This window comes from Orcinus orca, chromosome X (assembly GCF_937001465.1).
Source record: "Orcinus orca chromosome X, mOrcOrc1.1, whole genome shotgun sequence".
NCBI lineage: Eukaryota > Metazoa > Chordata > Mammalia > Artiodactyla > Delphinidae > Orcinus > Orcinus orca.
In genome coordinates, this window is record NC_064580.1 from 11,055 (window position 1) to 29,836 (window position 18,782).

Sequence of the window (18,782 nt, forward strand, 5' to 3'; positions counted from 1 at the left end):
AGTTTGGTGCCCTTATCCACAGGGGACCCTTACGCCATGAAGACAGGGTCTCCAGCTGCAAGTGCCGACTTTGAATACAATCCTGACGACCTCCTGATGGTTGCCCTGCAGGGCTAGCGGCCGAGGGGCTGAAAGGCAGCCCACTTGCACGGCTCCCGCTAATTGAGCCTCCTCTGCCTGCCCTAAGCAGCAGAATCTCCCATGTCCTCGGTGCTCACGGAGCCTCCACACTAGACCCCTGTGCCCCTCTGCTCTCCCATGTCCTCGGTGCTCACGGAGCCTCCACACTAGACCCCTGTGCCCCTCCGCTCTCCCATCTCCTCGGTGCTCACGGAGCCCTCCACACTAGACCCCTGTGCCCCTCTGCAGAGGTGGGCTGCACCCTGCTCTTCTGCCTGCTGCCTGCTTTGTTGTGTATTCAGTCTTGGTTCCCCAAGCTGGGCACTACTCCAGAGTGGGGACAAACTCCCTCACTTAAGTGGGGCTCTCTGAGAGCAGAGATCACCTCGCCCTCATCCCTCAGACTGCAGCGTGAGAGATCTCGCTCACCTCTGCCCCTTCACCTCCTTTACAGCTCTGAAACACCAAAAGACGGAGGTGGGCCTTGGATTTCCACTGGCTCTGCTTTAAAGCATCATGGCTTTCTGTTCCATACGGGAGGAGGGGGACTCAGAGGGCCCAGTCAGTGGGGCGACTTTGGTTAAGTCCCTGGTTTCTTGCTGCATAGACGAGGCTGGGGTGCGAGGAGACACCTTCGGGCTCTGTGAGGTCCCTGGCTGGCCAGACCCGAGCCCCGGGACAGTGTGCTACCTCTTTCCACCAACAAGAGGTGACCGTTCCCTCTAGCTTTTTTTCCTGTGGGGATGCGACAGAGTGGGGGTGGAGAGGGAGGCAAGGAGTGTAGTGTAGGGTCACAGTAGGTAAAGCAAGATCTAGGCCTGGGACCGTCGGCAGGGAGCGCCACCTCTCTCTGCAGGGAGTCTGGTGAGGGGGAGGTCGCGGGGGGGGGGGCATTTTGGGGCCTGGGTCCCCTGGACAGAAGACTGGAGGAGGGAGGCCATGCAGCCCAAGGCAACAGTTACCCGCGACGCGGCGGAACGTGTTCCTTCTCTACCCTGACAGGGAACCCCGTCCTCCCAGCTGTGAGAACAAGGTTTTTGGAAACACTGCTGCCTGCTCAGTTATGCGCGCCACCGTGGTGCGGCCAGACTCCGGAATTCGCTTGCAGTGGAACTGGCGGAGGCAGCCGAGCTGGGTTAACTGCACAGATGGGGTCAGCTCCCAACTCCCTCCTCCAGTCCCCAAATGGACCACCCTGGGATTCCGAGAAATCCCGGAGGGACATACCAAAACGAAAGGGAAAAGGAGTAATAAAACTAGCTTTCTCTTTCCCGACCCCCACCGCCCCACCCTCTCCCCGCCCGGGTGCCCCCTGCAGGCCACGTCCTCAGCACCTGTTGCAGGTGTAGGCGCACTTCGGTGGAGGTTTCCCAGGGCACCACCCTGGCGCGGAAGGAGCTGGGCTCGGTCTTCTGCGCCTCCTGCATAAGGCGGTGCATGGGGTAGCGGCGGCGCGGGAAGGCCACGTCGCCGCCTGCCAGCAGCCCCATGGGGCAGAAGTCGTTGGCGCCGTCGCTCACGTAGAAAAGGCGCTCGAAGTGCACGCCGTCGTGTGCCCGCTCGCGCAGGTAGTCGCTGAGCACCTTGTGCTTGCACATGTTGGCGGGGCAGTGAGCGCAGCTGTGCGCGTGGAAGGACCGCAGCGCCAGCAGCCCCCAAGGGTCGGGCCCCGACGGGTTGCTGAAGATGCGGCGGAACAGGCCGTGGTGGCCGGCGGCGCGCAGCACACTCTCCATGCCAAAGGTGTTGGCCTCTGAGATTAGAATAACCTCAAAGCAGGCGCCCTGCTTGGCCACAAACTGCAGCAGCTCGCCCATGCCGGGCGACAGGGGGATGGCCTCGTAGATGGCGCGCAGGTCCCGCGGCCGCACGCCCTACTCGCCCAGGTACTGGAAGACGCGCTGCATGTACTCGTTGTAGAAGCCCTCGCGCTAGGTGGCACGCAGGCTCTCAGGCAGCCGCTTGCCCGCCGCGGCGCGCGCACGACGCAGCCGTCACTGTTTTCGTCCACGATAGTCTCGTCAAAGTTGAAGGTCAGGAGGAAGAGCGGCGCGCCCGGCGCAGCCATCCCGCTGTCCTCTACCAGCTTTGTCCTGAGCGATCTAATCCTTTTGTGGTCACCAAAAATAGTCCTTCAGAGGAAAGGGGGACAGGACCTCTGAGCTTCTCCTGTAGGGTGGGGAGCGGCGGCTGCAGAGGTCTGTCCCGGCTGAGTTTGGAGTGTAAAGAGTGGGGAGAGCGCCTAGCTGAGGTATTTGGGCGCAGGATGGAGCAAGGGGTGCTTACGGGGATTGGAGGGGACGCTGTGTCTTATCCATCCCCGGATTTCTGGGCTCCGGCTCTCACGAGTCCCTCCAGTCCAGAGGGTCCGTGAACGATGTGCATCTGGGCCGTTCCCTCCACTTGCCCCCCATCCCCATGTTATGTATTTTTAACCACAATAAAAAAAATGAATGAAGCACTGATAATCATGTTACAACATGGATAAACATTGAAAACATTCTAAGTCAAAGAAGTCATACTGAAAAGGCCACTCATATCACAATCATCTTGTGTGCTTTAAATCCATAGCAGTTTTGAAAATGAGGGGATGGGACTTCCCTGGTGGTCCAGTGGTTAAGACTCTGCACTCCCAACGTAGGGGGCACAGGTTCGATCCTTGGCAGGGGAACTAAAATCCCGCTTGCACAGCATGGCCAAAAAATAAAATAAAATAAACGTCATTGGCCTGGTTTTGGGTCATAGCATCGCCCTTGAACCCATCAGAGCACCCATAAGGTGTACCATGGGATTGGCTAGATGTGGATCATATGCCCATCTTCAAGGTGGGTGGAACGTAGCATCAGCCCTCTGGAACTGTTTGGACTGGAAACAGGTATGAAGTTCCCAAAGGAAAGCTGAGGTTCTGGACTTTGGCATGAGAACAGATGCTGGCTTGGGGAAAGCGGCAGATTCAATTGCCCAGCAGCATGGTCAGCTCAGTAATTGGCCACAGAGGCTTGACGGGGACCAGACTGGCCTGAGCTGGAGGACTACAGATGCCTGCCTGGGTGGCGAGAGGTCAAGGGCTGTCCTGAGACTTGATGTCCGTTGATGCCCACTCAGATGGGACAAAGGATGCCTGCAGTCCCAGGAGGGCCCCACCAGCCCTCAGGAGGCAGCACCTGGGGGCTGGTAGGTCGCTGCACCAAGTTCTGTATAAATTCATAACATGTCCATGCAGTGACCTCAGCCAGGCCTGTGCTGGACCGGGGCTGCCCAGGCCAAGTGGGGCCAGCACTACTCTTTCCAGTTCAGATGGGAGGAGGAAACCCTGTGGACTTCTGAGGCCCTAACAACCGCTGACTGAGGTTGAGTTGGATTTGAAACAGTCAGTGACTGGAGCAGACATTTCATTCTTCTGCTATCAGGTTCCAGGACGGGGGGTAGATAACCAGCGGTCCAGGTGAACCCCACTCATGAGTGACCCAGGGCAAGTCCTGTCCATCCTAGAGGACTCAGAGGTGTGGGGTTAGGGGGGTCGTGGGCCAGTTATGCTTAACACTGACCCACTAACCCTAACGCCCAAATCTCTACTGTTAACTCCCTAACCCTAACCTCCTAATCTCTAAACCTAAACCCTAATACTCCTAACCCCTAGCCCCTAGGTACTCGACCTTGACCTGTAGACTCCTAACCCTTACCCTGACCCTGACTCAGACCATCTAACCTAACCCTCTAACCCTGACCGTCTAGCCTGCACCCTTTAACTCTAATCCCTCCAAACCTGGCCTCAGCTGAGTGGCTCCATCCAGAGGTGAAGCAGGACCTGTCTGGCCCCCACGGCCTCCGCCCTCTCCTCCCCCCAGCAACCAGAAAGCCCTGGGCTGTTGGACTCTCCTGGCCAGAGGGGCAGCTGCTCCTGGTCTACCTGCGCCCACACCCCCCTCCTCGGGGGCCCTTGGCCTCTGGACTGTCTGACCTTCAATCCACCTTCAAGAGCCCAGAGGCAAATCCGGGTGAGACGCCTGCTTCCTTGGCACAGGTGGGACCCGGTCCCCATCCTCACGGCCCGGCCAGAAAGCTCTGTGCGCACCGTCTCATGAGGCTGCCTGTCCCCAGCCAGCTGGAGGGGTCGGGAGTCAGATGGGGAACCGAAGTGTCCAGGAGGTTGGAGTGCGGAGAGGTGGAGACCGTCTCTGCAGAAGGGTCGTAGGAGGGTCTGGGTACTGGGGGGAGGGGTGGCCTTACACCTGTTTCCACCCTACACGAGCCTGATCCACCCCTCTGGGCCCCCCGAGACCCCTGCCCTCCCCCAGGCCCCGTGAGGCCCCGCCTCGTGCTCCTGCCTGGGGTGCGCTCGCACAGCTCCCGCGGGGGCATGTCTGACCCCGCAGCACCTCGCCAGCGCCCGAGGCAGCCGCGGGCTGAGCTCGCCTCCTCAGTCCTTGGGGAGGGGGCTTCCGTGGGTGGGGGGGACCCCAGGCAGCAGGTGAGGAGCACCAGGAGAGGGGGCCAGAGGCCAGAACCGACCCCCTACAGCCCTTGCTTGTGTCTTGCCGCCAGGGAGGAGTTAGATGGACCAGACTCGAGCCGGGAGGCTGGACCTGGGAGGAGCTGGGCGGCCAAGCCCAGGGGTCCCTGGCTGACGGGGCCCCTGGGACCACGTGGGCAACCCCAGCCTGACAAACGCGTGGGCTGGACCCGGGGAGCCTGGATGCTCCCCACCCACCAGGGTCTATGCAAAGCCTCCCCTGCCTCAAGGACCCTGTAGGAACGAGACCCGCAGGGGCTGAGCAGAAGGACGGGGACAGGCCAGCAGAGCAGCTGTCGTGAGGCCCTGGCTGGCTGACCCCCTGGCCTGGTCCTCCATCGGAAAGGAGACTCTGCTCCCAGGGGCCACCCTGCAGCCCCTCCTCCTGCACCCCGTGCAAGAGGACCGGATGGGGCTGTGGTCCCGGAGCAGGACCTGGTCCCGCTCTGCACTCTGCCTGCGGGGTCCCTGGAGCCAGCTCCTCTCGGATCGGGGAGACTGTCCTGCACACGTAGGCTCAGGGGCTCGCATCCCGACTGTCCCGTGCCCCACGATAACATGCGGGTGGTCCCCCCCACCCCGGGGTCCCAGGTGGGTCCTGTACACGCTGCCACAGGCGCCCAGATGGCGGCTGCAAACACACAGATTAATCGTCCCCGTCCTACAGGCAGCAGTCGCACGTGGCCCCCCCAGGCAGACGCCCAGGACGGGCAGGGCTCATCCTTCTGGAGGCTCCAGGGAAGACTGTTTCGTCCCTTTCCCAGCTCTGCAGCCACCGGATTGCTGGGGTCGGGACCCCTCTGCACCTCACAGCAGCATCTCTGCAGAGGCAGTTTCCTCTGAGCCCAAACTCCAGTTCTGTCCTCACACCTGCCCCGACTCTCACTTCTGCCTCCTGTTCACGGGGACCCACGGGGAGGGGGCTTGGTAGGTTCACCGGGGGGCCTCGAGGGCGGGGATTGTCTCTGGAATTAGGACGTGGACGTTGTAGAGGACACGATTCCGCCTGCCACACTGCCCCAGGCGGAAACTCCACAGAATGGCAGTTACAGAAGCAGGCGTGGAGGGCCTGGGCGCACCAAGGACCGAGCTGGGGAGCCTGTAGAGCCGCGTGTGCACAACCGAGTCTCAGAAAACAAGGAAAGCTCACACGGACACCCTGCATCCACACGCTTAGGAGAAGCGCAGAGACTTTTTCCAGCTGAGCTGAAAGCCTGCGACAACTCAGGAAACGGCCCTATAATGCTGAATACAGAGGTAAGGAAAAAAATCCTTTCCTGGTGCCAAAAGGGCAAGGGAGCGCCCTTCTCATTCGCTTTCCCTTTAGAAAACCTGCAGCATAGTGTCCCGTCTCCCTGAGATGTGTGTGACTCTCTTTAAGCTGGACCCCCGGCCTGTTTGCATCCCGGGAACGTCTGTCTGGGGGCCCTGGAGCCTCTGCAAAGTGAACATCGGGAAGGGGGTCCTGCCTAACCCTGAGGGAGTTTGGCCCCAGGATGTGATTCCCTGCTTGTCGACAAGATGCCCAAAGTTGTATTTTTTCCTTTGGGTAAAGACAACTAACGGGTGTGTGATGGGTGGTCCCGGCCGCCTGGCCCAGTACACGGGGAGATTCTTCCTGCTTGCTGGGCTGTCGGGAGACATTTTAATTACACCCCTGACGCTACCGTGGGGAAGGGCGAGGACTGGCAGCCATGAACACGTGGACGCAGAACGGACGGGGAAGCCGGACCTGCCTCCTTCACGGCCAGTGTTCGCAGGGCTTCTGCCTGGCGGCCGGCACGGAAGAACCGGAAAGGCTGGTTCACGAACACACGCAAAGCTTTTACTGTCTCATGGCTCAAGCACCCTGGACGGGACGTCAGCTCTCCAGACGCCCGACGGTCAACCGGAACCACTTGGAGCGCCACCATCGATGCCAGCTCCCAGCCCCACCGGCCCTCCCGCCAGGCTCACGGGGGTGTAGGGCCCACGCAGGGAGCCCGCTTCTCTCTCCCCGGCCCCCGGGGAGCTCCCCCCTCAATCCTCAGGGAGCATCCCCACCCTTGGGCTTCCTTTCAACCTGGAAAGAGCTTCCTGAACCTGCCGTAAGCTGAGTCGCTTATGATGACCTTGACATCGGCCACCCCAGCCTCAGGCCTCACATCCACCGCCTGCACCGTGGCCTCCTGATGCAGCCAGCTGGGAGGAAGACGCGTTTGGTGGTAACGGGCGGCCCCGACAGAGCCCCGAAGCCCCCAGCGAGGCGTCCCGCTTCTCGGCGGGTGGCATCGCCCACGGCCCCGGCCTGCGGGTAAGCGGCCGGCCACCTGCTCACCGCCTGAGCAGCCAGACCGGCTGCGGGGGATGCGGCTGCCCCCGTGTCGCACCCGGACCCCACCTGGCGCCGCCTTCCCCGCCCAGACCCAGGGCCCCGCCCCGCGCAGCGACTGGTGGGACCCCCGCCACCCCACCCCCGCCGGGCCGGCCCGACGCACCTCAGCTGCGGCCCCGCCAGCCCCACTCGCAGCGTGAGGACCCGCCTGCCCGTGGCTCTCAGAACTGCTTCCTCCAGCCTGGCTTTCAGCTCTTCCAACCCGAGCCCCAGGAGCGCAGACACGGCCACCGCGCCGGGTTCGGTGGGTATGTACCTGTAGGGGCGGCCGACGGCTCAGCGAGGGGGGCCGGAGCGGGGACCCCGCCCGCAGGCCCAGCCGTGACGGGCTCGGATTGTGCCGGGCGAGGACGCGGCCCCGCCGGAAGGTGAGAGGAAGGACGTGCGTGGGTCTGGGGTGCGATCTGGGCCCGCGGGGTGGCGGGTCCAAGCGCGCCGCTCGAGCGGCAGCAGGCGTGGCAGGGCACGCCTGAAAGCAGGAGCGGGGAGGCGGCCGCCCCGCCGGCGGGAGACCCGCGTGCGCCCTGGTCGCCAGCGCGAGGGTCCGGCGGCGGTGGGGCGGCAGGCGCTCACCCGGGCACCAGGTCCACCTTGTTGGGCACTTCCACCATGCAGTCCAGCAGCGGGCGCGGCAGCTGCAGGGTCCGCAGGGCCGACAGGACGCTGGCCTTCTGCAGCTCTGTCTCGGGGTGGCTCACGTCTCGCACGTGGACGATCAGATCCTGAGGACCAGAGGGGCCAGGCAGTCGGAGAGCTCGGGGCCAGCGGTGCCCGGCCCCGCTCGGGAGGACCCGCCAGGCCCACGATGGGGGCTGCGCACCGCTCTCCCTGGGGGGTGGGTGCGGCTGCCCCACGGAGGCTTGTGCCCCAAGAGGGAGGGTGGGACCTGAGGCCACAGAGCCGCTCTGCCGTGCACGGAGCCCCCCAGTGCCCCTCGTTCCGGGCCAGGCTGCCGCTCCAGGTGCACCCGGACTGAGGGGCCGCCTCGTGTCCCCGCCCCGCAGGTGCTGGCCATACGCCTGCGTGCGGCCACTTGCCCCCGTCACCAACCCCGCACCCGGCGGGTGCTGTGCTCGAGGCTCCGGGCTGCTCCACTGTTCTGTGAAACCAAGCTCACGTTCTAAAAAGGCTTCCACCCCTATTCCACACGTTTTACAGGCAGGTACCTTATGCAAAATTCAGAAGAGACAGAAAAGGAGAAAGAGCAGCTGAGGGTAGTAATTCTGCCACAGGAAGGACGTGCCCTTCACAATTTGGGGGGTTCGCTTCTGGGTTGTCTCTTTTTTTGGATGAACTTAAATTTTCTTTTAATCAGCGTTTCAGTTCAGTTCTAGATTTTCAGACACTTTTGAGGACGGTGCTGGCAGCTGCACGTGGCCCTCAGGCTCAGCTGCTGTGACCTCGAAGGTGCTGGGGCATCTGTCACCCGGAGGGCCCCGCAGCCCCTGTACCCTGAGTAAATGCCAGGGTTCACTGGCTCGGGGCCCCAGTGCAGCCAAAAGGTGCAGAGAACCCCTTCTTCATTAGCATTGCCTTCACAGCACTTACACTCGTACAGAGCACAGCTCGCTGAGGGCCAGGGATGGGGGGGATCCAGTCATCGTGAAGTTTTGTGTAATGTGACCCTGCCCCGGGATGCTGTGATGAGGGGACCCTGCCCCGTGATGCTGCGATGAGGGGACCCTGCCCCGGGATGCTGTGATGAGGGGACCCTGCCCCGTGATGCTGTGATGAGGGGACCCAGGCCCGTGATGCTGCGATAAGGGGACCCTGCCCCGTGATGCTGTGATGAGGGGACCCTGTCCCGTGATGCTGTGATGAGGGGACCCTGTCCCGTGATGCTGTGATGAGGGGACCCTGCCCCGTGATGTTGGGATGAGGGGACCCAGGCCCATGATGAGGGGACCAAGGCCTGTGAAGCTGTGATGAGGGGACCCTGTCCCGTGATGCTGTGATGAGTGTACCCAGGCTCGTGATGCTGTGTTGAGGGGACCCTGCCCCGTGATGCTGTGATGAGGGGACCCTGTCCTGTGACGCTGTGTTGAGGGGACCCTGTCCCGTGATGCTGTGATGAGGGGACCCTGTCCAGTGATGCTGTGATGCGGGGACCCTGCCCCGTGATGCTGTGATGAGGGGACCGTGTCCCTGTGATGCAGTGATGAGGGGACCCTGTCCCGTGATGCTGTGATCAGGGGACCCAGGCTCGTGATGTTGTGATGAGGGGACCCAGGCCCGTGATGTTGGGATGAGGGGACCTGCCTCCTGTTGGTGGGTATTTGAGGCGACCTGGCCCTCCACACTCACCGAATGGCCCACGTCCTCCAGGGTGGCCGAGAAGGACTCGACCAGGCTGTGGGGCAGCTGGGAGAGGAAGCCAATGGTGTCCATGTAGATGACAGTCAGCCGGGAGGGCAGCCACCCCGCGTGGGCTGTGACGTCCAGCGTGGCAAACAGCTGGTCCCGGGGCTGGATGGCGGCGTCCCCTGTCAGGGCCTTGATCAACGTGGTCTTTCCTGCACGTCGGGCACAAGGGGACCATGCGTCTCAGACCCCTCCGGTCCCCCACCGACCACTGTGGACCTCGGGGCTGCCCCACACTGATCACAGGGCGCTGGAGGATGGGCAGGGGCAGGAGGTCTGTGCGCTCGGAACTCTCCGCAGGACCCATGGGACGCTGTGCGGGCTGTGCAACGACTCAGCTGCCACTGTCTAGCCTTCAGGGTAAAGTGGGCCAGGGCCAGGGCAAGAGTGCTGGTGTAGACGGGAGAGATGGCATAGACAAAGACAGTGGTGACGTGCATGTGAGGTGGGCAGGCGTCCAAACAGGCGGAGGGATGGTCCCGTGGAGTAACCGAGCTGTGGTGTGGTGTCCGGGTAGACGAGGGAATGGTGGAGTAGGGGGGTGCAGTGTGTGCAGAGAGGTAGTGAGGGTGTAGACAGTGCTGTGTGTACCTGAGGGGGTCCTAGAACACCCTCCTCCACAGCCTTTCCTGACAACGTGGACACTTTCTCCACCGAGCCCAGGTTCAGGGGCAGCAGCAGTAACTGTCCAGCCCAGGGAAACCCCTGGCTACGCCTGTAAGTCCCGCCGATGGCCCACCAGGAGGTGGTGAGGGGTCCTGCCGTCGAGTAACTGGATGGCGGAGCTCGGCCTGGACGCCCCTGCTCAGTGCAGGACCCCGAACTCCCGGTCAGTGAGAGTCGGGATCAAGCCAACACTCACTGGATCCTGTGACAGTTAGCGGAGGACACGGCACCCTCTGGGGATGCAGCCAGGAGGGGCAGTTGGGATTTCCTGACACGGGTGATCTTACCTGTAGACATTTACGACTTTTCAAGCCTGGACACCCACCCCACAGCTTCCTGTGCACGTTTATGGGACATTCCCTCCCTCCTCTGGACGCAGACCGTGAGCGCCTGATAAAGGGACGGGCCCGTCACGGCGGTGCTTCCCGAGCACGTGGCGGGGCCGGGCCTCAGGGGAGCCCAGCAAGTGTTGTGGACTGAATCCCCACAGTGGAGGGAACTGGGTGCTTTCCACTTATCTCAGGGCACCTGTGACCCTAAAGGACGCCCTACACTCTGTTCCCCACGTGGAGTCCACTTGATGTGCTCGTGCAGACAAAGCTGAGGACAGACTGAAGTTTTCCTCAGCAACATCTGAACCACTCTGATCCCTGCAAGACCCTGTTCACTCTCAACGGACTTAAAACTATCACTACTTCCTCGTTCTCAGAGTCTGGAGGACATCCACTAAGAGGGGCGTCAGCCCACGGCAGTCACACGGGGGGCCGCCCCGGGACGGGGCCCAAGTGCAGCCCTTCTCACTGCGGGCTAGCCCTCCGTGAATACTCAGTCTCGCTGGGTCGGCAAGTGGGTCCCCCTAGCGTACACCTGCCCGGCCCCGGGGAGGGCCCACTTCTCACCGCAGTTCGTGTATCCAACCACGGAGACCACAGGGAACTCCCGCCGCCTCCGCTGCTGCCCCAGAAGAAGCCTCTTCCGGCGGAGTCTGTCCAGGGCCTTCCGAATCTTCGCTTCCTTATCTTTCAGGAGGCGCTCTTGCACCTGCATGAAAGACTCTCCTAGAAACACCCGAGATGGTGAGTCAGGAGCAGACGCAAAAGGGGCAAGAGCCACGGGGTGCCTGCGGGGGACGTGGACAGGCTCACGCGTGGGGCTGCAGGGACCCCCCCTCCCCCACCCAGCCTGCTCCCCTGTACACTTGGCCCCAACACCTTCTGTTCTGAGACAGCTCTGCCCGGCGCGAGGTGGCCTTGCACTTCTGCCCTCTGAGGTCTCCTGGGCTCCCCTTTACCCAGGAGGAAGAGGCCAAGGGGAGAGCCTCAGAAGGGCTCCCATGATACCCACAGTGGGCTGAGTGGTGCCCCAAAGATGTGTCCACACCCTGACCCCCAGGACCTACAGATGGGGACTTATTAAGAAACAGGGTCTCTGCAGATGTGATGCAGTGAAGGGTCTGAGATGAGGTCCCCTGGAGGAGGGTGGCCCTACAAACAATGACAGGGTCCTTCTAAGACACAGGAGAGGAGGGACCCAGACACAGAGGAGAAGCCCCATGAAGATGGAGGCAGAGACGGGAGGGACGCGGCCACAAGCCCAGGGACGCCTGGAGCCCCCAGAACCTGGAAGAGGCGGGAAGGACCCTCCCCTGGAGCCTCTGGAGGGACCACAGCCCTGGGACACCTTGACCTCAGAACAGGACCTTATTTGGACAAAAGGTCTCTGCAGATGTGATGCAGTGAAGGGTCTGAGCTGAGATCCTCCTGGAGGAGGGTGGCCCTACATCCCATGACAGGGTCCTTCCAAGAGACAGAAGAGGAGAGACACAGACACAGAGGAGAAGCCCCGTGAAGACAGAGGCAGAGACGGGAGGGATGCGGCCACAAGCCCAGGGACGCCCGGAGCCCTCAGAAGCTGGAAGGGGCGGGAAGGACCCTCCCCTGGAGCCTCCAGAAGGAACCAGCCCTTATAACTCCTTGATCTGGTCTGCAGGATTCGGGGAGGATGAATGTCTGTGGTTTTAAGGCACCGGTTCGTGGTCCTTCGTTACGGCCGCACCAGGGAAACACCTTGATACCCTCCCTTTGACTGTGACCACGGACGAGGCCCCATCAGGACCTCTGAAGAACGTCGTCCCCTTTGTAGGGGTGGTGGCCACGACACGCCCCCCTTCTGAGCTCCCGGTGACAAGACGTCAGACACGGTACCTGACCCCATGATGTGGCGAGAGTCCCGTCCTCGTCCGCCCAGGTGGGCAACGTTGTTTTTCAGGTGGGACCTGGCGTGGAAATGGGTCGGCTCAGGAGACGGAAGCATGTGCCCGTGGGAGGCTGGGACAGAGCCCTGGGTGGGGAGTGGGCATCTAGACAGGAAGAACAGGCTCGCTGGGGGCCTCCCCACCGTGTGGGCCTTCACGGGAGGGGACGGAGGGTCCCTTGCTGGGTGGCACTCCAGTGGGCCACGTGCCCTAGTAGGTGGGTTGCTTGGACATGTCCCCACTGGCCACATTCCACCCTCACCACCCTGGCAACAGTCGAGGTATAGAAAAGCAAGAAGGGGTCCAAGGAGGGTTCCATCTGCCCCGAGCCCGGGCTCTGGAGGTACCTGAGCAGGGGGAGCTCGGCCAGCGCCACCTGCAGCCGGGCCTCCTTGGTGCGGGCGTTGCAGCGGAAAATATGAAGAACCACCGTGAATCGGTCAAACACCTGCACACCCCAGGCGGCTTCCAGTTCTTTCTAGAAGATGGAGCGCGAGGGAGGGGACCTGTGGTGACCCCAGGCCCGTGGAGACCTGTGTTCTCACGGGGACACTAACCCACTCGCTCAGCCGCCGTGGGCGGGAAACAGCGAGCTTCTGAGGTACCTTGGTGGGTGCAGCCATCCTCTCCACATTCAGGAAGACGGCGGTGATTTCCGGGGACCCTCTGATTTTCTCTAGGAAAAGAGGTTGGCCTCTCAGAGGTCTGCACGCCCATGGTGTCTGTCTGGGGACCCTGCACTTTGGCCGTGTTCGCCGGACACCCTGAGTCTCTGAGCACAGTATTTGTCAAGTGTGGGTCGGGAAGGACCGGACCGGGTCCATCTTCAGGGGAGTAGATCTCACACACATGGGGGGTCCCGTGACCCCGTGGGGACTGAGTGCCCGTTAGACACAGATGGGCGGTGAGCGCCCCCCTTGGCATGTCTCCTGCTCTGAGCTGTGAGCTAGACATGGCTTTGGGACGGGGACGTTGCGGTCCATGGAGGGCAGGGGTCACACGCAGGATCCCCTCCGCAGGGCGCTGGGGAGGGGGGTGGGCTGGGCTGGGGCGCAGGGCTGGCGTGCGCCTGACTCTCAAAGGTCCCGCCTGTGTCCTGGGGCCTCGTTTGAATTCTGACACGGGCGTGGTGGCTTTTGCCATCTGATCCAAGTTCCTGTGAGGCCCAGAGGGACGGCCATGCTTGCTTTGTTTCTGGGAGGGTGACGGGGACACGTGTGCTGGACTCACCTGTCAGGCGCTCCAAGGTCCCTCTGCCGAAGACGAGCTTCCTGTCTGGCGTTTTGGTGGGCACCACCACCGTGTCCACCACCGACCAGCCATCCAGCGTGTGCACCAGCGCCTGTGCCTCCACCACCTGCCACTCAGCTTTGGGGAGAGACAGGCCAGTGTGAGGGTCATTTACAGCTGGGTCAGCCCCGGGCCGTGTCCAGCCCTGCCCAGGGCCCTGGGCCACGTGCCCCAGGCTGGGACGGCTTCCTGCTTCCTGCCTACACAATGGTCCCGAGAAAGCGACCCAATCAGCGTTTGCTCGAAATGCAGCTGCTCTTCTGGGTAGGTGGTCAGGAGGGGTGGACACAGGACCGGGAAGGGGAGCAGGGCCATGAGCCGAGCAGGGACGCGGGGATGCCCCCACCCCCCGTGCTGGAATCTGGGACGTCTGCCCCGTGGGGACTCATGGTCCCTTGAGACCCACTGGACAGCATCCCCTGTGAGGCTCCCAAGGGCCCATAAAACCTGCCGCCCTGCCTGCGGGGTGGGGCCCTTGCCGAGCCTGGCCCAAGAAAGGCAGCGCCCACCCAGGGCCCCGGCCGTGAACGGTGAGGGCGTGTGTGTGTGTGTGTGTGTGTGTCTGTGTCTGTGTCGGGAGAGGCAGGGCCCAGCCAGGGCAGGAGCCCAGGACACCGAGGGCACAGGCCGTGGATGGAGGGCTGTCGGGGGCCGCCCCGCCCTAGGCTCTCCTCCTGACGGTCCTTCCCGAGCAGGAAGGGGGCATGGGATAGCCGAGACTCTCCCCTGACGGACAGCAGGCAGATGGGCAGTGATGCCAACGTGTCCCGGGGCTGGGCCGGACAGGGTGGACGGGGCTGACTCAGGTCTGGAGGGGCGGTGGCCTGGAGGACAGCTCTGCGGGGCCCCGGGCGTGTTCTGTGAGATGTGGAGCGTGTACCCCAAGCCCCATGGGAGGCTGGCCCCCCATCCCGCGCCTGTGCCCCCGCCCCCTGGGAGGCCACCCTTGCACAGAATCTCAGAGCCGTGGCCCCTCTGTGGCACCGCTGCTTCGCTGTCCCCACTCCCCGGACACCTGGGTGCTGCTGTCTCTGGGGTCACCTGACCCTCCTCAGGGCACAGCCAGGACACAGGCCAGAGGCTGGGGAGTAGGGGCCAGGCAGGGTCTGAGGCCACAGATCAGGGTCCCCCCCTTCTCTGGACCGTGGTCCTCATCCTCTGGGCTGTGCGGGGGCCCCATCTTCTGGGACATGGGGGGCGGGGTCCCCCATTCTCTAGGCCAAGGGGAGGTGGTCTTCTTGGGTGTGACGCCCCATGGGCCCGCCAGCTTGTCCCACCTCCTGCACCTGCTGGTCGCTCAGGTCAGCAGGTGCTTGGTCACGCCTGACCTCCGTCCTTCAACTCCAGGTCTGACCCAGCAGTAATCCCTGCAGGTGCTGTCTCTCCTGATCGCAGGGGCCACAGCCCCAGCTCCGTGGTGAGAGCCTGCGTGGGTGCCAGCGGCCTCCCTCCTGCTGCGCTGCACAGCTGCCTGCCTGGGGGTCTGGCACCCCGCAACCCCACCCTGAAGGCCAGGGTTAGGATTCGGTGGGGACGGAAACGGAGAAGCACTAGTGCGGGTCACAGCCCAGGGGCACAGGCACCATAAGAGACCGAACCCTGATCCCAGGACCACAGAAGGCTTCCCCTCCCCCACACGTCAGCCCCTCACCACTAAGGTCTATTTACAGCAGTTCCTTTCACCTTGTGCATCACGTCTAGCTATCAAAAAAAAATTACCAGGCGCACCAAAAGGCAATCCGAAGAGACAGAGCAAGCATCAGAACCAGACGTGGCAGGGGTGTTGGAATTACTGAACCAGGAGTTTAAAACAACTATGATTACCATGCCAAGAGCTCTAATGGATTTAGTAGACAGCATGCAAGAACGGACAGGCAAGGCAAGCAGAGAGATGGAAATCCCAAGAAAGAACCAAAAAGAACTGCTAGAGATCACAAGCGCTCTGGCAGAAATGACGACCGCCTCACGTGGGCCTGCTGGTAGACTGGACTTGGCAGAGAAAGGATCCTGGAGTTCAAGCATATGACAACATGGAAAATTAAAAATGTCTGCTCTGCAAATGACGTCATCAGCGGACTGAGAAGTTAAGCCACAGACCTGGGAGAAAATATGTGCAAAAAACACATCCATAAGCGCTGGTATCCAAAATATAAAAACAATTCTTAAAGTTCAGCAATAAGAAAACAACCTACTAAAAAATGGGCCGGACACCATAACAGACACCTCACCAAAAAGATATACAGATGGCAAATGAACACAGGACAAGATGGTCCACATCGTCTGTCATCAGGGAAATGCAAACTAAAACAGCAATGAGACACCACTACACACCTATCAGAAGAGCCAAAATCCACAATCCTGACAACACGAAATGCTGACAAGCGTGTGCAGCACCCCTCCCACTCACTGCTGGGAGGGAAGCAAAATGGTACGGCCACTTCGGAAGATGCTCTGGCAGCTTCTCATAAAGCTAAACATAGTCTTACCATACAATCCGGCAATCATACTCCTTGGCATTTGCCCAAAGGATGTGAAAACTTACATCCACACAAAAACCTGCACATGGATGTTTATAGCAGCTCTATTCATAATTGTCAAAACGGAAGCAACAAAGGTGTCCTTTAGTACATGACTAGATAAATAAACTGGTGCATCCAGACAATACAGTATTATTGAGCGCTAAGATGAAATGAGCTGTCAGGCCATGAACACTCGGAGGGACCTTAGGTGCATACGGCTAAGTGAAAGGAGCCAGCGGGAGAGGCTGCGCACTGTGGCCCCAGCCCTAGGACGCTCTGGGAAGGCCCAGCGTGGACACAGTAAAAGGCCAGTGGCTGTCAGCGGTTTAAGACGGGCAGGGAGGGATGAATGCGTGGGGCACAGAGGATTTTAGGGCAGTGAAACTGCTCTGTATGATGCTATAGTGGTGGATACACGTCATCATACATTTGCCCAAACCCACAGAATGTACAAGACCAGGAGTGAGCCTTAATCAACGTAAACCGTGCACTTGGGGTGACGATGTTATGTCAACATAGGCTCGTCAGTTATAACAAATTCACCGTCTGGTGGGGATGCTGAAAACGGCAGAGGCCATCCGTTGGTGAGGGCAGCGAGTATATGTGAAAAGTCTCCATACGTTCCCCCCAATTTTGCTGTGAAACTAAAATCACCCTAAAAACAAGTTTTTAAGAAAAAAAAAGAACGAAGCACTGACACAGGCTACAACATATGTACGCCTCAGAAACATGGTGCTCAGTGAGAGAAGCCAGACACGGAAGGCCACATATCACGCACATGAAATGTCCAGGACAGGCAAATCCACGGGGACAGAAGGCCGACTCCTGCTTGCCGGGGGTTGGGTGGGGGAGAAGCAAGGGGGAGGCCTACTACTGAGGGTACAGGGTCTCCTTCCGGGGAGATGAGAATGTTGTGGAACCAGACAGAGGTGGTGGCTGCACAAGACTGTGAACGTCCTAGTTGCCCCTGAGTGGTACCCTTCAAAGTGGTTAATCTTATGCTCTGCTAACTGTATCTCAATAAAGGTCTAAGAGGAGTAAAGGAGTAAGGAGAATGCCACCCCTCAACCCGCAATCGCGTCACTGCTCTGCTCAACCCAGAGTACCTGTGATGACCTGACTCCTTGCATGGCTGCACCACTGCAGTGACTTGGCTCTGACAGCCCCTAAACAGCCGAGGGGCAGCGGTCCCAGGAGGGCCCAGGACGTGCTCCCTCAGGAGCCCTAACCCTGGACACTGTCCCTATTCATCCGTGGGGTCCATCTCCCCAGGCCATCCAGGACCACCCTGGTGAGACGGCCCCGTCCCCGCCCCCGTCCGTCCGCCTTCCTGCTGGGTTCTGAACACAGCACTCAGGTCAGGCGGCGGGCTCCTGCCCGGCGTGTTTGCTGTCCTCCCAGCACGACCGGGGCGGGTACAGTGGGGTTGCTGATGCCCGAGGGCCATGGAGGCAGGTCCCAGGCGTCTCAGGGGCTCAGCCGGGTTCACGGTTTCTGCTACAAAGGGCGTGTGAACACGCTTGTGCACAACCTTCGGGCGTAGTACTCAGCGTTACACAGTGAAAGCGGGTCAACAAGGGCTTAAAGCTGAGCGACACACCCCGTGCAAACCGGCGTTAGTTGTTGGATTCTCTTCCTTTACAGATGGGGAGGCTGCGCGGGGCAGAAGGGCCGAGCGACAACCTGGGCGCGTCCGAAAGGGGAAGGGGCCCCGGACCCGCTATGTGCACGCGGGAAGGCGCCCCAGCCCAGAATTAGGATTTCCAGGCCCGCTGCAGGGGTGCGGCTGCCGGGAGCGGGTCGGGTGGGGGCAGTCCAGCTCTCGGAGTCCCGCTCCCAGAAGCCACGCCATAAGGGCTCCAGCCCTCAGAGCCACGCCCCCCCAAACCACGCCCCTTCGGCCCGCCCATTCAGAAGCCCCGCCCTTCGGCAGCTCAGCCCAGAGCGCCAGACCTCGAAACCCGCCCCCGGCGTCCCCGCCCTTTAAGTTCCGGGACTCGGCGCTCTTCACGGCTCTCCCCCCACCTCAGTCCGCGGCCACAGTCACGGTCACCTCGGGTCCCCGGCGGCTTCCCGGGCCCCCACTTGACGTCAGGGTGAACCAAGCACACGCGCTGGGTCCCCGCCGGCAGCAAAGGGTCCCTCCTCAGCAGCTCCTCCTCCTCCTCTTCCTCCTCCTCCGCAGCTTCTGGTTCCTCCTCACCCTCCTTTCCTCCAGTCCGACTTCTCCGGCCATCTGCACGTGGTCCCCGCCCCCCACCCCCTCGCCCCTCCGGGCACCCCAGGCCCCCTCGGAAGGCGGCGAGCGCACGCTCGGGGCAGGGCGACAGCGGCGGCGCGGCCCTCGGAGCCCCGCAGCCGCGAGCCACGCGAAAGAGCCAGGACCCCGGGCGGACGGCGGCTCGCACGGCCCACATACCGCAAGCGCTCCTACGCAACAGGGCGGGGCCTCGGGGGCGTGCTCCCGTGCAGGCTGCCCATTGGCCGTCCGGGTCACGTGCTCGCCGCCGCCTGATTGGTGCGCGCGGTCCGGGCCGGGAGGCCGGTCTGGGACACCGCAGCCTGGGCACACGCTTCTCTCTGCTGCGGATGCTCTAGGCGGCTTCCCAAGGCACGTAGTGCCGGAGCGGGGCCAGACCGGGCACCCAACCCAGTGGGCGCTCCCCCACGCTCGCCACCTCCCCG

At 61.8% G+C, this 18,782-nt stretch overlaps 1 protein-coding gene and 1 pseudogene across 4 annotated transcripts; both read right to left on the reverse strand.

Annotated features, from left to right (window-relative positions):
- Positions 1 to 545: 545 nt before the first annotated feature.
- LOC125963097 (phosphoethanolamine/phosphocholine phosphatase-like) lies at positions 546 to 6,283 on the reverse strand (annotated as a pseudogene).
- A 153-nt stretch (positions 6,284 to 6,436) lies between these two features.
- Positions 6,437 to 18,533, reverse strand: GTPBP6 (GTP binding protein 6 (putative)). 4 transcript variants are annotated; one of them, XM_004286275.4, is made up of 10 exons: positions 18,151 to 18,529; positions 13,519 to 13,656; positions 12,894 to 12,964; positions 12,636 to 12,766; positions 12,239 to 12,309; positions 10,934 to 11,092; positions 9,312 to 9,520; positions 7,581 to 7,729; positions 7,111 to 7,263; positions 6,437 to 6,814 (listed from the first exon to the last, which is right to left on the reverse strand). In XM_004286275.4, exons 1-10 carry the CDS (start codon positions 18,512 to 18,514, stop codon positions 6,691 to 6,693), a joined length of 1,569 nt encoding a protein of 522 aa, XP_004286323.1. In that variant the 5' UTR covers positions 18,515 to 18,529; the 3' UTR covers positions 6,437 to 6,690. The 4 variants fall into 4 exon arrangements, with proteins under 4 accessions (XP_004286323.1, XP_033273332.1, XP_049560839.1 ...); XM_033417441.2 differs by having other exon boundaries at positions 6,437 to 6,920; XM_049704883.1 differs by lacking the exons at positions 6,437 to 6,814; positions 7,111 to 7,263; positions 7,581 to 7,729 and adding an exon at positions 8,468 to 8,975 and having other exon boundaries at positions 9,209 to 9,520; positions 18,151 to 18,531.
- Positions 18,534 to 18,782: the final 249 nt, after the last annotated feature.

What these genes read in the sequence shown, in the direction of transcription:
- GTPBP6 (XM_049704882.1), bottom strand. Translation starts at nt 18,514, where the DNA reads ATGTGGGCCGTGCGAGCCGCCGTCCGCCCGGGGTCCTGGCTCTTTCGC. An exon ending in GGATGGCTGCACCCACCAAG is followed by an intron (nt 12,767 to 12,893) that starts GTACCTCAGAAG and finishes TCCATCTTCTAG; the next exon opens with AAAGAACTGGAAGCCGCCTG. An exon ending in GCCGAGCTCCCCCTGCTCAG is followed by an intron (nt 12,310 to 12,635) that starts GTACCTCCAGAG and finishes TTTCCACGCCAG; the next exon opens with GTCCCACCTGAAAAACAACG.